Source organism: Cuculus canorus, chromosome 1 (genome assembly GCF_017976375.1).
Source record: "Cuculus canorus isolate bCucCan1 chromosome 1, bCucCan1.pri, whole genome shotgun sequence".
In the NCBI taxonomy this organism is placed as follows: Eukaryota; Metazoa; Chordata; class Aves; order Cuculiformes; family Cuculidae; genus Cuculus; species Cuculus canorus.
This window is the reverse complement of record NC_071401.1, coordinates 172270209-172291432: the sequence shown is the minus strand read 5'-3', so window position 1 is coordinate 172291432 and position 21224 is coordinate 172270209. Positions and strand designations below refer to the sequence as shown.

The 21224-nt window shown below is 38.5% G+C and overlaps 1 protein-coding gene across 13 annotated transcripts in view; it reads left to right on the top strand.

The window, feature by feature from the left end:
* GRIP1 (glutamate receptor interacting protein 1) overlaps positions 1-21224 on the top strand; it is a 334162-nt gene that overhangs the window by 243052 nt on the left and 69886 nt on the right. For all 13 annotated transcript variants that reach the window (XM_054070632.1, XM_054070596.1, XM_054070639.1 and 10 more), the window contains 5 exons: positions 7598-7733; positions 8675-8820; positions 12247-12330; positions 13160-13235; positions 14579-14724. In XM_054070632.1, coding sequence (XP_053926607.1) covers positions 7598-7733; positions 8675-8820; positions 12247-12330; positions 13160-13235; positions 14579-14724 — 588 coding nt within the window. The remainder of the gene's footprint in view (positions 1-7597; positions 7734-8674; positions 8821-12246; positions 12331-13159; positions 13236-14578; positions 14725-21224) is intronic.

Here is a 21224-nt window from a genome sequence, read left to right as displayed (position 1 = left end):
GTTCTCCTGATGATAATTTCTCTGTAAAGGTAATGGAGAGGAAGTTGGAAGTGAATCTGTCAAAATTATGGGAAGAAGTTTTATGAATCAACTGGCTGTCAGAGTCAAAGCTCTGTGTTGTCTTGCTCAGCAGGATTTCCACTAGCAAGGGAGGAGGATTACTAAAGCCCTCATCCTATTCAGACAGAAATCTAAAGATTAATGTGTTCATGGAGCTCTGTCCTTCCTTCATCAACAGTGTCTAGCAGAGACGTGCAAAGGTGTACAGGGTAGCACTGCTTGTGCGTGGGCCGTTCTTGAATTTAATACATGGTTGTTTATAGCAGGAAGCAAATTTTTCAATAGGACACATGTATTTTGTGTGGGAGATACAAATTTGAGATCTGTGAATGTAAGATCCAGCTCAAAGGTACTCATTCTCCACCCAAGCAAATAAATGACATTGTGCGGAAGCGAAGAGGTTTGAGCTCTGAAAAGCTGTATAATGGCTACTGAAGAGATTATAAAGGTTGAGACCATCAAGTCATCATTGTGCTTGTTTTGCCCTACCCTTCGATGTCCTTGCTTTAGAAAGCTCCACTGTGACACCATAGTGAGGTGCTTTCACCGCAGACATTCAGAAATTTGACTACCACCACAGATAATATGGAAGCAGAACAGCGCTTGGACTTACGAAACCTATCAAGCACCTCAACATAGAATGGGGCCTTAACTGAAGTTGCTTATCACAAATTTTGAAGCATGCAGGTAGTGATTAAGGCATAGCGTAGGTACTCTCCCAGAGAAAGCTATCAATGAAAACACTAGAACTTCACAGATAACACAAGGAATAAATGTGCTTTGACTCTACTACATCATTGAGCAAGTTTGTAGTTAGCAATGCTTCTTTATTCTGACCATGTTGCAAGATGGCATGTCAGGGATAGAATATCTTTTTTGTAGGTAGTAATGTGAAAAAAGGAAAAGTTTCATTGTTGGGGTTCCGCTAAATCTTCTCTTCTTACAGTAACATATTAAACTATTCATATTTACTGAAGCCAGATGTTCCAATGTTTTCTAGTTTTATAAATAATTTTTCCTCTAATTGAATTTCTCTGTCAAGATTTGCTCAGGGATTATGTATAGTAATTCTGTTCTTTTTGACACTTAAAATTAAAACATATCTTATTTTATAAATCCATTTTAATTAAAATATGTTGATTGTTCTTCAATGTACTTCTAAGAATTCAAGCTTGTAATTTGATTCTTTACCTATAATAGGGGTTTATAAAACTGTAATTGTGTATGTTTTCAGTTTCCTTCTACACAGATGTCCTGCATTGCATTATGCTCCACTTTTATGGACATTTATATAAATTAAGAAAACAGGAAGCATATGAGCTAAAAATAACAGAAAGATACTTAGAAAATAAGAACACCTCCAAGTGCCATGGCAGTTTTAAACATTTTCTAAAGGGCTTGGATTTTGCCATTCCCCACCTTTGGGCTTTTCCAATACTTGGTGGAATGAAAAAGAATTATTTTCACGTATCTCCTTAACGGTCTCACTCATTTTATTCTTCCATAAGCCTTGTCATCAGCCATCTCAAGAAAATGTAGGGAGATAATGACTTCTTTTTGTTCTGACTGTGTGGCCCGATACTATCCGTCCTTGATGCAGAGTGAAAAATGAACTACAGGGAGAAGAATTCAGAAGTGGTCTCTGACATTCTTCCAATGCTCTTCTGCTGAGAAATTGATGAGGTTCTTGTCATTAAGAATGAAGAGGCACTTTTTGTCTGTTACTAGCTTTCAGTTGGTCGTTATTTGATTTTGGATTTGGGATATTTGCATTCATTTATAGTATGTTAGTTATAAACAGAGTTCCAAATACAACGCTTATGCTTGATACTAAATATAAGATCACCTCTGTTTATGCCTCAGGTTTGATTTGGAGAATGTTGGCTGCCAAATTGTCTGTTTCTGCATCTTAGAATATGGAAAACGTACCCAAAACCAAATAGCACAACAATTCAGTTCTTTTTAATTGGGAAACCAATTAAATGTGAGCTGTGCTGCCATGTCCTGTGGGCCTGGTGTTTTCAGTGAGTTGTGTGATTATGTCTTGAGAATCGCAGCCTGTGGTTGATCATAAAATAACATTATTTGCTTTTCTATGTCATGCTTAGGCCAGGCAACAGTCGGGCTTTTTCCAGTTTATGCATTTGTTTTGTAAATATTATTTCTGCAGTGGCAAAATCATCTCGTAGATGCTGTTATAGCTGTAAAAAAAAAGGGGGGGGGGGGAAGAAAAAAAGGATTGTCTAAAGCCCTATATATCACCAAAATAGCTGTTGGTATAAAATGAGTTTATTTTAGGCATTTTTTGCAATTGCCTGAGCCTTACCCATCTCCCTTGCTTTCCCTTGTACTGAAAATGTGACATTTCACCTTTACAGCATTAGCCAAGCTATCTATTTAGCCCAGCCACAGACCCAAGGCAACCTGCATTGCTGTTGGTTTAAAGTTACGGTTTCACTGGTAAGTGCTGTGAATTGTGCCTTGTAGTTCTGCCTTGATGCACCTCATAGCGGTTCATCTTCTGCTGCAGCCTGCTGCGTTCTGAACTACCGTTGGTTCAGGGTTTGCTCCTCCACAGACTGGAGGAAATAGCATAGCGTAGGTTAAGATCAGAGTCACATTTTCAGGCTCTTTCCACCAATGTGGTGTTTTAGGAGTTAGTGTTTTAGGTGTTAGTGACAGACAGACAGGAAAAGGGCAACAAGGAATAGAGTTCATAATCTCTTGAGATCCTTCTTGTCACAGTCAGAGAAATGTACCTCCCTGCAGGACATGAGACATTAAGTAGATGTGATGTCCCCGGTATAACAAACCGATATCTGTTTCTCAAAAATTGACTTTATCTTTATGTGATTTCTTATTAAGCTATGAGATCTCTACTGGAATGTAAAGCAAAGGGTTTTCTCTGCAGAATTTCTGCTGACATACAGGGAAAATCCATAAAAGGACAGCATTGACTGTATTTTCAACAGACTTACCAATTACTTACTTATTGATTATGTATGTCTTTTGGTAGGAAACGATCAATAAAAGCAAGGTGGGGGTTTTGTTCTTTTTTTTTAGTTTTAGGTTAGGTTCCATTTATGCCCTGCCCTGGCTGCACTGAACAAACTTATTCACCTGGTGGGAGATACAAGCACTTGACCTGATCCTGTAGATTTTTGGCATTTTCTTTCATTTTAAAATGAAATTTTCACAGAAGAGACAAAACAGGGACTTAATATCTGTAATGAAGGCAAATATTTTTCAGTTTTACTTTAATATGTAAATTAGGATATAAAATTTCAGGAATGTTGAAAATAGATGATGAAAGTTCTGATTAAGAGTTCTCTCAGCTTTCAAATGTTGTTCTGTGAAAAAAAACATATTCTGTAGTCTAGGATTTAGTTTTCATTTAGAAGAAGTGAATAATATTCCAGGTTCAGGAATATCATGAGTCAATTTATTTTCCATGCTTTTTATTTATTAAAACATGTGATTTACATATGTCAAAAAGTAGGAAATTACAAAAAGTCTGATTATGTATAGAATTGTAGAAACTTTATTATGATATTCTATTCCCTGAAGAAAAATTAATTTAACATGGTGTTTCTTGGCTTTTACTTACCTGCAAGATATTCCATTTATTCGTCTTCTTACAGTAAGATTTACTAACTCTTGTATTTGAGCACCTGCTTATCTTTGAATCCTATGTTGAGGATCCCTGTAATCTTCTAGGTTGCAGGGCAGATCGTGGGCTTGTTACACCAACTGACCCTGCTGCAAGTCAGGCACACACAGTTATGATACTGCAGCAGCGAACTTGAGAGAAGCATCCAGAACAGGAATTAAGAAAACAGTATAATGTCTTTAATGTTGAGCTGCTTTGTGTGCTCTACCTTACAGAACTGGAGACCTCAATGAAGCTCTTTGGAGCAGAAACTTTCTTTCTGTCTTACGTGTGCTTGTGTGTACAAGTTTGTGTTTGTACAAATATGCATGTTTGCATTCCCCTTTCCAAGCCGAACCCTGGTGTTCAGGAGGATTCCTGAGACCTGAACTGGAGATAGGTGGATGTCAGCAAAGCTGTGGGGCAGCTAGTACAGCATGGCAGGCATGTGCCCAGGATCACCCCTGCAGCAGCAGGAAGTGATGGCAGCCCCAGGGCAATGCCGAAACCCTCCCCAGAGCAAAGGAAGGCAGGATGCGTTGTGAGCTGCGTTTCTTTGAGTGCTGCTGGAATTGTTAATGGTGAGAGAGGAAGAAGTTCTCAAGTGCATTTCTTCAACTGAAGTGTAAAATGGTATTGATTTGGGCTTTTTTATAGACTTCAAACCATCTTTTCTCTACACAGTTTCATTTTAGAATAATTCATTTGGTTCATATCACAGAGCTGTACTGCAAGAGTGGTGTTCTGATATTTGATACTTCATAAACTGTTATGGAGTACAAACCCGTTTCTTAAGCTCATGCTCTATATTCAGTTTACCATTAAACAAAAGACTTGTAAATTCAATTCCTGGTTTACTCATAAATTATAAGAAAACTGGAAATAGCTTCTTCTGCCTTCCTGCTGGCTATGTTAATGTTATTAGCAACATGGGAGTACATGTAGGAGAGAACAGACCCTGGAGACTTGTAACTATTTTGGTGTTTGCTGATTGGCATAAGCAATGAATTATGAGTGAGGTGATACACGAAGTGGTTTGATGTTTTTAACCCACAAGGAGTAGCATAGCTTTGTGTTAACTAGAGAATAGAGACTGACCTTGCATTAGTTAGGCAATGGTGCGTACAGATGTGATTGCTTGTTGGATTGGAAATGGAGTCACAGGGTTGTTCTGATATTGGGCATTTCCATAACTCCTGTGGGATTAGTCTGTAATAATAATGTTGAAGCAATACAGATGAGTAAACATGTAATATATAGCATTATAAGAAAAGTAATCATGTGCGATTTAAGACAGCAAAGATGAAAAGCAGACAGACTAGGGTATCAAATGGGCCTGGTTCAGAGCACTTCCAGGGATAACAATCTCTCATAAGCAAAACCAGCTTAGGTTGCTTAATTTCTTCCTGCTATGATTATGTAAAACAAAAGCTACAAAATCTTTCAGAAGAGCAAGCCTAATGAAACTGTTGTGTGCTCCTGGGTGACCTTACCTGTCGGTTAGTAACAAGCATTTCATGCTACCACTCCCTTTACAGTGTCAGTGCATCTTCTCCTCCTGCCTACTAAGGAAGAGTGTTTAGAGGTCCCTGTTCTGTTGGCAGAGGTATACAGAAACTTGTCAGAATGGGTGGTGAGAAGGAACAAGCCTGGTCATTATTTCCCTTGCCAGTAGCTGTAGGGAACTGTATAATCATTAGCTAGCTCAAAACACTGCATGGATCATCTGTTCCACATGTCACTTCAGGTAGCAGAGTATTTCCCGGCATCAGATTGCAAAATCAGAACCTATATAAAAGGTGAAACACATGGCGGTGGTATGTGTGTTAAAAGAATAAGTGTGTGCAGTGCGTTGTTGATGTCCTGTATGCACGTTCTGGCAAAGTATTTGTTTTATTTAAAAAAAAATTTTAGATTGTCCTGAGAATCAGATTGTATGACTGAGAAGTACAAAGGAAGGATTCAGTTTGGGACATGGGGGAAGGAGGGGAATTTTCCTTTTTACTCCAGATCTCGTGATCCACTAAACCCTAGATAAACAAGTGTGACACCACCCATCCATCATGTGTGCAAATGTACGGTATTTTTGGTTGCAGTAAGTATCATTACTAACTCTTGTAATCATTATGAATACTTGCAGGTTTTTATAAAACTGAAAGCAGCATTTTGGTCCATAGCATCTCCTACAGCTATGCAACATGTCTACATGTTCAGATGCAGGTAATCACATCTGTTCTTTCTGAACTGTCAAAAAGGCCAGATGTGAGCAAACACTGTAGAAGCTAAATAGCTTCCAAATTATACCAAATGATGGTTTGGTGTCAATCAAGTTGGAGAACACACCAGGTAGCTGTGCTACTGTCTGCTTCTGACTGGATAGAGACATGTTTTGAACAGTCACACGGTCTCTTGTAATCTTTATCTTTTTACAAATATACCTCCCACTTTTTAAATATTCATTTCAACAGCCCTTGCTGCTGATCAAATACACTGCAGAATTTTGTCTTAGTAGAAGCTTTATAAGCATACGAAAATTCTTGCCCAAGCACTTGAGTCATGCTGTATAATGGTCAAAATGTGAATAACGGAAGTGAGGTCATCATCAGCCAGAATCAAAATAAAAGCCTGTCAGCCACCTAGAAAAGAGCAGAGACATTATGTAGGATGATGCTGTCTGCAATAAATTCAGCAGTTGACCCTGTTAGAAGTACTACCGAGATTTACGGGATATTCCACTAAGGCTAGAGGTCTTCTGAACGTTTTCCTCTGGCTGCAGCAATTATCTCTGTGTTGCTCAAATTTGGCAATTCTTATTTAGGGCAGCTGTTCTTCAACTGGACATCAAGATATATTAGGTTATCTTCTCAGTCATATGGAAATGACCAGAGAGATGGATGATCCTTCCAGGATGTTGTCGTTTTCTGGGTGAATCTTTAGGACTTCATCCATTTTCCCAGAAAATCTCAACAGCTAGTGATTTTAATAAGTCTTCTCAGACTGGAAATACTGGACATGAGGTATGATTGCCTTGTGGCTTTCCAAACAGTTGCAGCCCTGCTGGAACTGTGCATATGTAGATCGCCTTGTCCAGCCATGTGCAATAAAAACATCTCTTCTTGAGAGCTTGAGGCTTTCTGTTGCAGATGACCTGCATTTGTTGAGGTCTGTGAGGTTAGCATAGCATTTCCCCAGAATGCTAAATGGGCAAAGTGCAAGAGGGGGGTGTCCCATACAGCACATGAGGGAAATTGTGTGTAAAACTGTAACTATGAAAGCCTTTCACTTCCTTTATATGTGTTCTGCAAAGATTTCACAGAATTATAGTGAAGATCTGTTTGTGTCTGAATAAGGAATAAGGCGAATCTGATATATTCAATCTCCATCTGGATTCTTGTTATGTTCAATTGTTTTCATTAACATTAACATCTACTAGTGGCCTCAAAGTGAGTCTGGATCTAAGATTTTCTAGTATGATTATGCTGTTGTGCCCTTTTACCCTTCTATTTAGTTAATCAGTGGAAGTACTGTGTAAAACATAGGGTTCAAAGTGATAAAGCAGAAAATGAGAAAAGACAGCTTTTTGAAAACGTGAAACAATTACCTTTAGTTTTAAGTGTTGCCAGAATTTGTGTTTATTGTTTCTGTATAGTATACTAGCACATTGGTGTTGTTTTAATAATCTTTTACAAAACATATGTCTCAGATTTATCTATATGCAGAGCCTTGCAGACGGAACTTGTGAATTGTAACATAAAGAATCTCCAGATGAACACATTATTTCTTATTAACATACCCAATAATTTTCTTGGGAAGTAGATGACATTTTAGAAAGGCAACATCTGTGTTATCACTTAAGTTTTAATAATGCCAATAATTTTCTTTCAACAGAGGAATTCAAGGGCTCAACAATAGTTGAATTAATGAAAAAAGAAGGCACCACCCTAGGGCTTACAGTATCGGGTGGAATCGACAAGGATGGGAAACCAAGAGTATCTAACCTTCGTCAAGGAGGAATCGCTGCTAGGTAACCACATCTCAAGCCACAAAATGCATTATAAGATGTGATTGCTTCAGAAATACATACCGCATCAGAAAGGTCACTAACAAATATGTGACTAGATGCATCTATAATAGCAGCCCATCAGACCAGAGAAGCTCAGAGAGAAACGGCAACAGCTGGTCCCCGCTTCCCTCAAGGCTACTTTGACAAAAGCTAGAAATACCAGTGAGATATTTGAAAGTTGTTGTAAGACTCATTAAGTTTCTTCTAAATTCTATGCATTTTATTTCTGTATTTTTTTTGTCCTTTAACAAAAATTTGTGAGAAGCAGAATAAAATACTGGTGGGAAAAAAATTAAACGGAAAACCTAAATGTAGTACTGCTGTAATTTAATTTTTTTAATAAAACGTTCTTCAGCTGGTTTTAAGATTAAAAAGAGACTAAAATCATAGCTGCCATGCTTACTACTACAGTGGAAACAGAAAAAGTTGTTATTCATAAGTGAAACCAGTCAAAAGATAAAGGTTAAGCTACATCATTCCAAGTAACTGAACAGAACATAGGTTTTTGGTCTGTGGCCTGTCTCCTGTGATGTTAGCTGTGAAGGGAACTACTGTCAAAACCCAGTAGTTTTGGAAGCTTCCTAAAGTGAGAGAGAAAGATGGGGACACAACAAAGATGTTTTCCCAGCTCCTATGCCCAAACTAGTCAAATCATCCAGTTATTTTATTGTGCAGCTGGTTTTGTACATCAGAAATTAATAATGCAACAATGTTCATCTTTTAATATTTTAACAAGCTAGAGTAGATTAAGATATTAAAATGCCACTTTCTGAAAGATCAACTTGTTTTAATCTAGAATGGAAAAAAATATTTCTTACCATCATTCTACAGTAATTTAAAGGATTTAGTTAGTTTGGGCCAGCAAATCTGTCCTTAACAAAAGGAATATGTATTTTTCGTAGGAGTGACCAGCTGGATGTAGGTGACTACATCAAATCTGTGAATGGAATCAACCTGACCAAATTTCGCCATGATGAGATCATCAGCCTGCTCAAGAACGTTGGCGAGAGGGTTGTTTTAGAAGTGGAGTATGAGCTGCCTCCAGTCTGTAAGTAATAGCAGAGCGAACTGAAACCTATGCAGAACAGCAGATGTGTTGTCAGCAGTGAGATGCCATGGTGATCTTATTTTTTTATAGTGGCTGTTTTCTTATATTTCTTTTTCTGATTTATCACAGAGTGTGGAAAGCTGTATGAAAGAACTGGCGGTGCAGGGTGAGAAGCTCTCAGAGATGCACATGTGTTTCAGAAGCATAAATTCAGCCAATGGCAGTGCAGAGTTGTCAACCTCCCCTACTGTTTTTATTCATTTGTTTACAGTTTTGAATACTGGGAATTAAATTAAATACATTCCAGGGCATCTTCTTGTTATTCTAAGTTCTTCTGAGATGATACCAATGAATAACTGCATTTTTCTACCTTCTCTCCACTTGCAGAACCCTCCCATTCTCCCAGATAAACAACATCTTTTGGGACTTTTCCAGTCTTTTCCGACATCACTTTTAAGCAACATCTTGTTTCTAGAGCAGAAGACCCAGTAGGGTGGGCCATGGGGATACATAAACCTGCAAGAATTCTGTGACTGAAACAGGGGTTTCTCACTGAGCAGGATTGTCTTCAAAATACAAGGTTATGCTGACACTGGTCACATAGTGCTACTGAACATCTTCCTTGCCTTGTCTGTGCTTTTTCTTTTTGTCCTTAAGTCTGTGATTGCGTGCCTGTACAAGAAAATCAGTGGCAATTGAGGCTGTCAGGTATGAAGTGAAAGCTAGAGTAGTGGTGAGTTGGAAACCTGGGACCTAAAGTGAAGGAGTGAGTGGCAGGTGGCCTGACACAAAAGGGGATTGCACCAGCCATACCTTTAAAAAAGAGTGTGTGCTCCTTCGTTCTGCTCACTGGATGGGAGAAGATATGGTTTCCTGGTGTTTGGCCAGAAAATCCTGCAGAGCCAGCCAGGGAGTTTTTGTCTCCTTAAAAAAAGACTTTCATCAGAATAGAAGCCAAAAAATCCATCGCTCTCTTTGATGCTCGGAAAAGGATGATTTCCCCACTGCTTCCTAGCAACTGAAGAGTTAGTCTAATTACGATTTGGTTGCTTTTATGACCTCCTGACAACCACCTTAATATGTTTTGAATGTTCTCTGTTGATGAGTGTTTGCTTGTGGTAAGGGAACTTCATGTTCGAAAACACAGTATATTAGTGAAAGAAGTCAGCTGAGTTCAGAATTGTTTTGCTGGAGATGTAGTTGTTTTATGAGTGTTGTTTGGCTCTTATTCAAGTGGGCTTCCTTCCATTTCACCCACTTTTGCCTCTCTTGTCCACTGAAACAGGATTTTGATGTGCTAAATTACGGTAGCAATCATTTGGGGTTTTTTAAATCCTTGGAATTTCTGACACCATCATACAAGCACAGCTAATAAAGTTGGAAATGATTAGCAGTCTAGTTGTTCCTAGCTTGTTAGCTTCTAGTAAATAAGCTAGACACAGTGCTTTCATTATGTGCAGAAGTTTTCTGGTAGGTCATGTGCTAAAGTCCTGGCACCTCCTTTCCTGCCCCATACATGAAAAACTACTGTTGTTCTCGTAGGTACCCACTCAGAGAAAGGACTGTCATGGTTTCAAAGTGGGGAAATGTCAGTACTTTAATGGTGATAGATTAAATCTGGCTGAGCACTAGTAATCCCACTCTCCCTACTACTTCCTACCCTGTCTGGCAGCGTTCACAGCAGGAGGATCCAGCTATTTTCAGCATGAGCCACCTCAGGTTTTCAAACTCGAATGTGAGCCATGCCTTCCTTGCATCTACCTTTTGTTGTTGCTAAAGGTTAAAGACTTCTTACCCCTCCCAGGCTATGGCTGGGATGAAAGGACAGCCACCTGAATGGTTGTTCTCCAAGGGGAAGGACACTGCCTGCTGTTCCTCTCTGCTGAACTACAGGCTTCGCATGTCCCTTGTGGAGATTACGAGCCATACTAAGCAGACTAGGAAGCCTGGATTGAGCTCAAGCTATGTGCTGAACCACATTCATTTGATAGGAACGAAGGCAAAAGTTGTCATCTTCTCCCTGTAATCCTTGCATTTGGGGCAGTAAAACATTTCTAGCTGAAAAGGAACTAACCTCATGGACTTCAGTAACATGGTTCATCTCCAAGCTGTAACAGGCACTATCGCAATACAAAGCAATGCTTTGGAGGGCCGTCGTTCACCTATTTTCCTAAGGAAATGAGATATCTGTGATTTCAGTGGGTTTTCCTGGTTTCCTGCAGTAACCTTTTAATAGAGAACTGAGAAATTCCAAAAGAAACGTACGTTACAGTATGTTTCATGGAAATAGACACTTAAGTGAGTTCACAGTAACAGGGGTTCTTGGAGAGAGGCATGCAGTGCTGAGGAGACAACGCTTCTTGAGGCCTCTTGCGGCCAGCAGCGTACACTTCCCCAGCCATGTAGCCTATGGTGTCCATTGCCTCCTCAGGCTATCCTAACAATGGATGGGGAAACTCTGAATATTGCAGGCATGAGCACTAAAGGACATAAGTTTTCATTAGTTCTGCTGCTCACAGAACATTTATTTTACAGGGGGAGTTTTTAATCCTTATATGTGTTGTGCTGTTTGCAGTATCTTACTAGAAGCTGGGAAGTAGATGTGCATGTGATTTTGCCCAGTGTCCTTTTCCCTTTGGAAAATGGGCTTCTTGCACCCTATCAAAGTTTTTACTGTAAGAGCTAACGGTAAGCTGGCTGTTGGTCACTTAACAGTGGTGGTTTCAAATTCCATAAAGTGGATTATCACACCCAAATATGTTGGTCTGTGCATTAGGCTTGTCACTGCTTAACTCAACCGTGCAGCACTCTCTAGAGCTTACAGAGAAAAACTTAACTTGACTAGAAGTCAAAGATTTTTTTTTACTCACTCACCAACAAGGAGGGAGCATGTTACGTTTTAAAAAAGGAAAAAAACACAAATCCTTGTGATATAAAGTACCTTTTTCATCTTAATCTAGCGATGTGAGATTAGAGACACACCCTACCAATCTCGACTCTCTTGACTTCAAGTAGTAGAAATAAATGTTTTCATGGTTGTACAACCAATTCCATAGGTAGCTTTCATTTGCCATTTTTGTGTGTCTCTGTATTTTCACCTTTCCTAACTTTCCACTTGTAAGAGAAGTGAAATTATGCCACAATTTAAACAGTAAGGCTCAAATTCCCCATATCTCATATGCATTTATGGCTCTATTTCTAAACCACTGGCAGTTTGCAAAATATCTGGACCAAAATTCTCTCAAAAAGAGGAGGAATTATATGTAATTACAGGTCTTTAATCCGACTGTTCTGTAGTGGAATCTTTTGCAATTGCATGATCAGAAACACAGTAGCTAGCTTAAATTGGAAAAGGTGCAAATCTATGTGTATAAATAATAATAATAATAAAGTTTTGGATTTTTTTTTGATTTTTTTTGCTTTTAGCTGTACAAGGATCAGGTCTCATCTTTAGAACTGTGGAAGTTACTTTACATAAAGAGGGGAACACTTTTGGATTTGTAATAAGAGGTGAGTTAATAAATTCAAACTGTATTTTTTAAATCAGAAGAAAGTGGTAAGTTCTTATGGCATAAGAAATCTTTTCAAGATTTATGTTTACAGTTTGTAACTGTGCTTTATGTATTACTTTTTCCATACATTGATGTACTGTTTTTATGAACTGCTCTAATTCTTGTTTATTAAAGAATAACTATGCCAAGAATATGACAAACTTCCTTTCACGTGAGACCAGATTCTGCTACCACTGAAATCAGCAGGAAGATTTTGGTTCTTAAAAAACATATGCATATAGTATTTGTATAAATGAGGTACAAAATCTGATTAATAGGCTGGATTGTACAACAGAAGTACCATCACTGATTTGGAGGACAGAAGAAAACATGCAGCTGTTAAATAATATACCCCAATGATAAATTAGTAGTTTCTTCAGAGAAAACTGGTTATTTTATTTAGTATATAAATTCTGTAGTGGCCACTTATTATTCTGAGTATGCATGAGGTATGGATGATTTTTACTCTGTGCAGAAAACATTGCAGCACAGTAAATTTTCCCACTGAGATCAGATTTGCGGGGTGGAGGTTCTAAGAAAAGGATATATATCTATTAAGAATCCCTCTGCAGAAATACTTTGTAAAGAATCATTTATACCATACAGCAGGTCGATTTTATTTTAGATAAAATTCAGTGGAGATTCATATTAATGTCTTGGCTATTTTTTTATCTTTTTAGCCCATCTGTAAGTGTGTACGCTGAAAGATTTAGACTTGCCTCTTGGAAATGAGCTTTCATAAAAAGCATAAAATGAATGCGTGCTTTCTCTCACTTTTCTCTTTCTAGGTGGAGCACATGATGACAGAAATAAATCTCGTCCTGTTGTAATAACATGTGTTAGACCTGGAGGGCCTGCTGACAGGTACAATTCATCTTTCTTTGGAGTGCGTGTGAAAGAGAAATGGAGAAAGATGAATTATTTGGGACAGAAGTTAAGATTGGAGTGAAGTAGATATATTCAAACCTGTTCCTTTGAAATTCAAGGTTTATGCATTTAATTGTAATAATAATAACAGTAATAGGCATAGAGACTTCGCCATCGTGGTCTGTGTGAACCTTAGTTTAATATGTTCCATGTTTCAAGATGTTCTCGTTTCCCACTTTTGAAAAATCAAACTGAAATAATTAGAACAAGTGCCTACAAGAGGTCAGGGCGTGGAGGGGTTTGCAGCCTTCAGACAACTGGTGTAGGTCTTAATTATGCTTTTTCTACCCTAACACCACAATCTTTTTCTCTTGCACTGCAGAAAAATAGTGTTGTGGGTATGGGTGGTGTTATGTTATTTTAAGACATTTGTACATATCTGCATGTGAGTTCACACATAGCTTGACCTGGGCAACTTCTGAGTAGAGATTCATGTTTGATCCCAGTGAACTTATTTGTACGTGATACCATCGTGCATGGATATAAATAATGAATGTTCACTTTATTTCTATGTATAAATTACATTTTTATAAATTACATTTTTAAAAATGACATTTGTGTCCTTAAACCATTAAAGACATTTAAAGGGCAATTTCTTTAAAGCAGGCTGATTTTTTTGTAGCTTATGTTGACATTTTTGACCTTGGAAACACGAATTGAGAAGCAAACATTTCAAGAAAGCTTTTTTCTTTTGTCCCTCCCTTTCTTCTGAGCCTCATCCTCCTTGCTTCCTTGTTTTTCTCCCTGGTTCTTGGGCTGACAACATTAGTATTTTATTTTCTATTATAATTCTGAATATGTTACGAGATACACCTGGGAGACACTGTACATTTATAGCCGAATTATTTTTAGGTAGGAAGAAAAGAAAAATAGACATTCGTATTTTGCAACTTGTTTCTTCACCCACATCTTTACACCTTGTATTGATTTTTAAGAAAATACCAGAGGAGGAGATGTTTAGGAGTGAAAGAGGAGTTGTGTGGACAAGGCAGAAAGGAAACATATGTTGAAGCAGAAGCTATAGTTAGTTGCAATTTAACATGACTTGATTATTTAGCTACGTGTTAAGCTGTTTTCCAGTTGCTGACTTTCCAATTAAAGCAGTTTCCTTTCCTCTGCACCCTCTGCATGTTCTCACTGTCAAAGTAAGTGTTAAATATTAAGGCAAGAAGTGTGGATGTTAGAGAGGGTGAGAGAGAATCACTTTGCATAAAAATGGTATTATCTCCAAATTAATTTATCTTCTATTAATAAAGATCATTCATTTACTCTTCCTTCAGAGAGGGCACAATCAAACCTGGGGACAGGCTTCTGAGTGTTGATGGCATTCGACTGCTGGGAACCACACATGCTGAAGCCATGAGTATTCTCAAACAGTGTGGACAGGAGGCGACTCTGCTGGTTGAATACGATGTCTCAGTGATGGGTAGGTTGAGAAGTGGGGCTTTAGTTCTGGGAACAGCCTGTGATGTTTTGCTGCCTGTTCTTGATGAGCTATTTTAGAAGTGATTGTGACCTGTTACGCTCTTAGTAGCACTGCTATTCCCTTCCACACCGTATCATTAATCTTGGGTTCATGAGGAGGTGAGCAGTATTTTACTGTAATTTAGCATTCTGACATTTCATGGTTTGTAGAGTGAAACCATAGTGTAGATTGTAGCAAAGTAACTTTTCCAGTCACTAGTTTATAATAAAGGTTAATGAAGTGTAAGCACTTCTATGTCACACAAAAGACAGGTTTACTTGCTCTAAGAGGAATTCTTTTGTCTTTTGCCAATGCTGCTGGATGGCCAAGGCATTATTAAAAAGTCACAAACCCACCACATAGAAAAAAACAGGGAAGAGAGAACTTGTTAGGAAATGCAGAGGTGGCAGATCATGGTTTGAAAAATGAGCTTACACTTTATACAAACTTTGATTGAACTCACTGAAGATACGGGAGGTTTTTTGGGAAAGTCAAAGAGAGCAGATGATTTTTCACGGGAGATTTAGGATTATTTCCATTTGTTTGGGTAGTTGTCATATCCCCTCCATTTGTGCAAGATATAGAAAATTCGTGGCAGCAAGAAATGGAAATACTACCAGTCACACTGAAATATTTCTTCTCTGTTTGGGGATCTTTCTCTTCTTTACTTCCTCAGTTCCACAGTCAGACTTCTAGCCTAGCAGTAAAGTGGCCTCGTAGGAATTTGTGCAATTGCACTGTCAAACTTCAAAGCCTTGGAAAAGATTAATATGTAGAATAATAATACCAGGTATTTGTTTATTCTGAGACTTCCTTCTTTGTTCTCCAAGACACAGATTCTTTTTTTATTATAATATATGTTTCTGTTTCCTTAACTATCAAGAATGGAGTAACAGGTTTGCACAGTGTCTGGCAGGCCCGCTGGACGGTCACGCAAGGTTCATATCCAGAAAAGTGCAGACAGCTCAGCATGTGGGTAGGAAACTCCTATGTGGAAAATGGAAATGCATGCAATCTTGTAACCCAAAAAGAACTAGAACTTAGGTGTTGTCATTTTTTTTCTTCTTTTTCTTTGGAAGATGACAAATAACCAAAGCCTATCTATGATCACAGTTTAAACCATATTCTTTATGGTTCTGTATTCTGAGATCTCATTGGAAAAAAGAACTTGTAGCTTTACGCAGATGAAGTTCCCAGCGTGGCTTTCATGTCAGAGAAAACTCCCATCCCCGTTCTTCTTTATACTCCAGGGAGGGAATCAGCTTCAATATCACTGAGGATCTTTTAGAAATCTTTGCAGGTTAGCGTGAGGACAAGACCACAAGATGAAAAGCTCTGTTGTGCTTTTCATTGCAGGTTGTTCAAGTCAAGAATCTTCTTTTCAATGTTGTCTGGATAGAGCTCAGTGCGGGAGGATACAGATCTTGGTTGGAAATGGCAGGCTTGTAACTGTACAAGCAGTACCTACCAGTCAGTCTCTTCATGTCATTCTCTCTCCAAATAAACTGTGCTATCTTCCTTTTGTTCTCAGTAACAAATCTGGATTATTTATTCCTGTCTTCCTGACAATGAATGTGTTATCTTATGGAAACTTAAGGAGGTAAAAGAACCTGAGACTTGGGGAGTCAGAAAGAAGAAATCAAAAGGGAATCGGACACTGGGAAATGTATGGGATGGTAGTCCTGCAGTGTCTGCAAGAAGAAATAAGAAGGGATCCAGTAGGCTCTCTTTCTAATGCATTATGATTTTGTTAGATTTTATCTAGCCCCCAGTAGGTTTTGACTTTTTCCAATTTGTTTGTCCTGCATAGTTTGCTGGCAGAAAATTCTGTTGAGAAGCTTTCTTTACTTTTTGCTGTTCTGTTAAGGCCGCAGTGCAAAGGCTGTAAATCGCGCGTCCTAATGCATTGATTCCTGGCTCATGAAAACAATGCTGATTTCAATCTTCGCTTACTTCTGCTCAAGAGAAATGAAGTCAAAGTTGGGAGGATATGAAAAGGAGGATATGGACCGTGAAGAGAAATTTAGGAATTACAGAAATGTTAACTCTGTTTTGCAACTCTTATGTTACTCCCAAGACAACCTATTTGTCACACCATCTTAGAGTTGATGTGACTATGAAAATACACTTAAACAAGAGGAAGAGCATTGGCTAAGGTGGCTTATCAGTAACTGATGCTGGAAACTAATTTAGTAGGTTAGTCTGCTGAGAGGGGGCAACAATCCAAAAGTCCAGTGCGTTTTATAGGGTTCTTCTAGTATAAATTTTCAGTAGAATATCTTAATTCTAGAGATCTGATTGTACCGTTACTTTCTTTAATATTTTCTGTTCTGTTAGCAGGTGGTTACATCCTGTAAAGTGGCATTCCACGTGGCCAGAACTGGAAAGAGCCCTAAAATGTATTCTGATAGCATGAAATTGGAACTTGATTTGAAAAGGTTACACTAGATGAAGAAAATAATCCTGAATTATTTTTCAGCTACAGTCCTGTAGTGTGTAACTGATTTTTTATACTCCTGTAAGCATAAGCTCTTCCAAAGGTGCTATATGTCTCAAAGTTTAGTTCCTTCGCCTGAAATCTTCAAGAGGTCACCTGGGAAGCTTGTACAATTTATTGTTTCTGGAACCTAGACAAACTGGACTAAAAAAAGCACCAAAGGGTTCTGTACAGGGTTATTAAGTGTGTATATGATGCTGGAGATGTGGCTAGCCCCACTGCATTCTAGGATTACACTTGTGCTTGCTGAAATACATCCTGAAGTATCCTGCTCAGCTGGGTCCTAGGAAATAAATTTGTCATTTCAGCTTCTTGGAGAGATGTTGTTAGCATGTTGGATCTTTTTTTCTGCTGGAAATGTTTGCAGGTTGGTGTGTGGAGTATACTGCTGTATAGTTACAAAGAGACTTTGAAATAGCAGGAGTTCGGAAGTACCGCAGTAATCCCTGCAGAAAACAGAAAAACATAGTTTCTGTGAAAATATTTTATAACCTGATGAAAGTTACATTTGAAGTTGTAGAGATAGCAGTCTTTCTAATGTCTTTCTTTTTTCCAAAACGCCTCCTCCGATCATGTAACAATGTGGTTGCTTATACTTCTTGTTGATTTTAGAGGAGATTACCTGCATTTTTTAATTTTGTGGAACTTTAATAATGCTGTGCTTCATTGTTAGCAGGGGAAATGGACGTGGTGACTTGCCCTGTACATAGGTGTGTGGAAGTGATATAAGCTTTGTGAGCTTTATCGCTTTTCTTTGTAGTCCTTCCACCTGAAGCACTGAACGTTTATGGTCATGTGGATCGTCTGTTTTCATCCAGTGATTGGAGAGATCTGATTGCACTTCTTTGTGCCGTATGACTACACCAGTGTCCCTCACATTGTGGAGAGGAAGGAGTAGAGGCAGGGTGGTGACTCAGGTGTCAGTGACTTGCTACTACTACCATAGTAATTTTGTAGCCTGTATCGTTTCCTGTGGCAATTAAACGGCAAATATTAATACCAAGCTATAAAGTTAGGCTGGGAGGACTGAAGTTCTCACTGTTTGGCAGTGGCCTGGGTGAAGTGTGCTAATGAGCTGTTCACAGCTTGAAAGCTGTAGGTCAGGCATCCTGAGTTAGAGTGCAAATGAGGATTAGAATGCAATGGTAATAACAGGCTGCAAGCAGAGATTCACACTGTCCCTGTCTAAAATAGAAAAGAAAAATATATCATTACATTTATTTGGAAACACAGCGGGTACAGTTTCCCTTCAGGTTTTCCAGAATCCGCCATGATGCTACAGAGCTCTCCGTTGTCTCTGTAATTGGGGTTACGTCTGCTTGGGTAGTCTTTCATGTTTAATCTGAAAGGGAGCATTCAGAAAAGTTCAATGACTACTCTGAGTTTAAATTCTGACCTATAATATTTTTATGTAATTTACTTTTTAAATCTTGGATATTCTTACTGTGTTAATCTTTGAATCAGGGGTATTGAGGTTAAACATAACTATTAGCTATTGTCAGAACTTTGGCACAGAAGTAAGCTTTTGTTAGCTATTTGCACTTGAGAGACACGACATCTTTCTCTTGCATCTCTTCACTGAGTGTTTCTTAGTTCAAGCTACTCTGCGGTATTCAAGAATGTAGAAATGTATTGCACATTCAAATTCCATGTTTCTCTGGCTTCTTTAGCAGGTCTGGCACTTATTTGAGCCAGAATAGATTTGCTGGAATCTGGCAGCCTGTAATTGTTCTCTGCAAAACAGGTATGGTTAGCTCGTTTCATAGTCCCAAGCCTCCAGAGTCACCTTGACATAGAACTAACCAGCCAGCTTTAGCTAGAACATCACCCTGAGTATTCTGAACTCAATGTCTACCACTGATACAACTTTCTAGATAGGGAATTATTCATGCAATCATTTCCTAGTAGATCTGACAGCAATTTAACAAAAACCACCCAAGCGATTTTCCTCTTCAAGTTCACCCATTTAAAAAAAAATAAAACAAACAACAACAAAAAAACCCCAACCAACCAGCCAACCGAAAACAAAAACAGAAGACTGTAACAGTTTTATTAGAGTACATTTAAAGAAATGTGCCTAACCCTTCAGTAATTCTACCTGGCAAGAAAGTAATCTGTGATCCAGTGTAGACTTTCAGCAATTTGTGTAAGACAAGAAATATAGGAGGAGGGAAAAAGAAACTTATGGGCTACCCCTTAAGTTTCATAAAGCAGAATTACTCAAGCATATCCAGAGCTGTGGAGACCTTTAAGAGCCATGAAGTTTTACAAGACTAAGGAACAGGAGCTCCAGAGATTGCAAGGACAGACTCGAGATCCTCATAAACCTTATAAATGTTGCAAGACCTTGAAAGTTAAAGGAAAGTCAGGAAGCCTGTAGGATTCCACACTGCCTTTATCCTTCTGTTTCTTTGTAAATGTAAAATTAACATTTCTTTTGTCTCTTATAAGTCTTTGACAGAACAGATAGGTAGCACGCTCTAGCATTTGACTGCAACTGCAGGTCTCCTGGCTGTCACAGACCTAGTTCCCTTGAAATTCGAAATTTGAATTAGTTACTTAAACCTTTAAAGAACACTTCCTCTCTTATGTTGCTTCAGAGACAGATTGAATGAAAATTCATGTGCAAAGCAAAGGTCACAGTCGCTGTTTTAGTTGAAGTATTACTCTGTTTTAAATAGGGCTACACAAACACATACACAAATTATGCTAGAAGACAATGTTTGAAGTCAAAAAGTTGAGCGTGCTAGCTGGGAAATGTCAGGATTGAGATTGTCTGCTTAGCCTCTGTCCGGCCAGGTGTGCTTGCGATACAGGCATAAGACCTGCAGGAGCGATAGCAGCTATTCATTTTGAATTTTCTTTCTGTCTCTCATATGTGACCACAGGCTTATCAAAGACACTGCCCAGATCCTTGTCTGAATGCGAAGTTATCAATTTCCTGGCGGTTATTTCCAGAGGCCCTAATCCTGCCACAGTTTGAGTGCTTCAGGCAATATGCAGATATCAAGGAGAAAACCTCTGTGTCCCAAGGTCATTCCAAATGTAGTGGCTCTTTCTTAAGGCAGAAGATGACATAATCATATCTCTCTCTAACAGTTCCAGAAATATTCACTCACAAGGTAAAACACGTGGGATTTTTTGCCTCTTCTGGCGGCCACTGCATGATTCACATTCATGCTGCGCAAACTATGCAGATATTTAAATCCACATGTTATGGCATATTAGTCTCTCATCTTCCTGTACAAGTTCCTTGTTTTCAAACACACTGTTTGTGCTTTCTGCTGTCAGTGCCAAATGCCTGCATCAGGGACCTTAGTACGAACTGACAGTCAGGCATGGATGTATTCAATAACTAAGTTATCTCTCTGTAGTGCTAGCTTGTTAGGATTTCATCTAGCAAAGGATATATGTTTCAGGATATGACTTATCCTTGGCACCAAAAGAGGCTTTTTCTTTCGGAGAAGTCTGAGGCTTGTGATTTTTTTTTTTTTTCGTGCCATCAAGTTTTCTGGCTTTCAGGACTGTGTTTTTACAACAAGTTGGGAGTTATTCCTTTTAACCCTTCATCTCTCACGCTGCTATTAAATGTGACATGCTGACTTCACTCTCATCATGAGCCTGTAAGAGGATTTATTTCTATCAGCCAGGCATCAATTCCTGATTGCTTATCTGCTTTAATCTACTCTGTTTACCCCATATAAAAGGAAGATAAATATCTTTTGAACATTTTCTGAGATAAATGGGTAGCATGGAAAACTAAGGTGTAGATAGATGTTATGGTTTAAAAAAAAAACCAGCGTTTTGGGCTGGCAAATTCGTCAGTACTTTGTGTGATGAAAAGATACTGCTGCTGACTGCTGATAGCTAAACAAGAAAATATTTGCAATTAGTGAGCAACACAGTCTAAATATCCTTTTTAACCTTTACAGAAATTATGACAAAGAGAGAAACTGGTACTTCA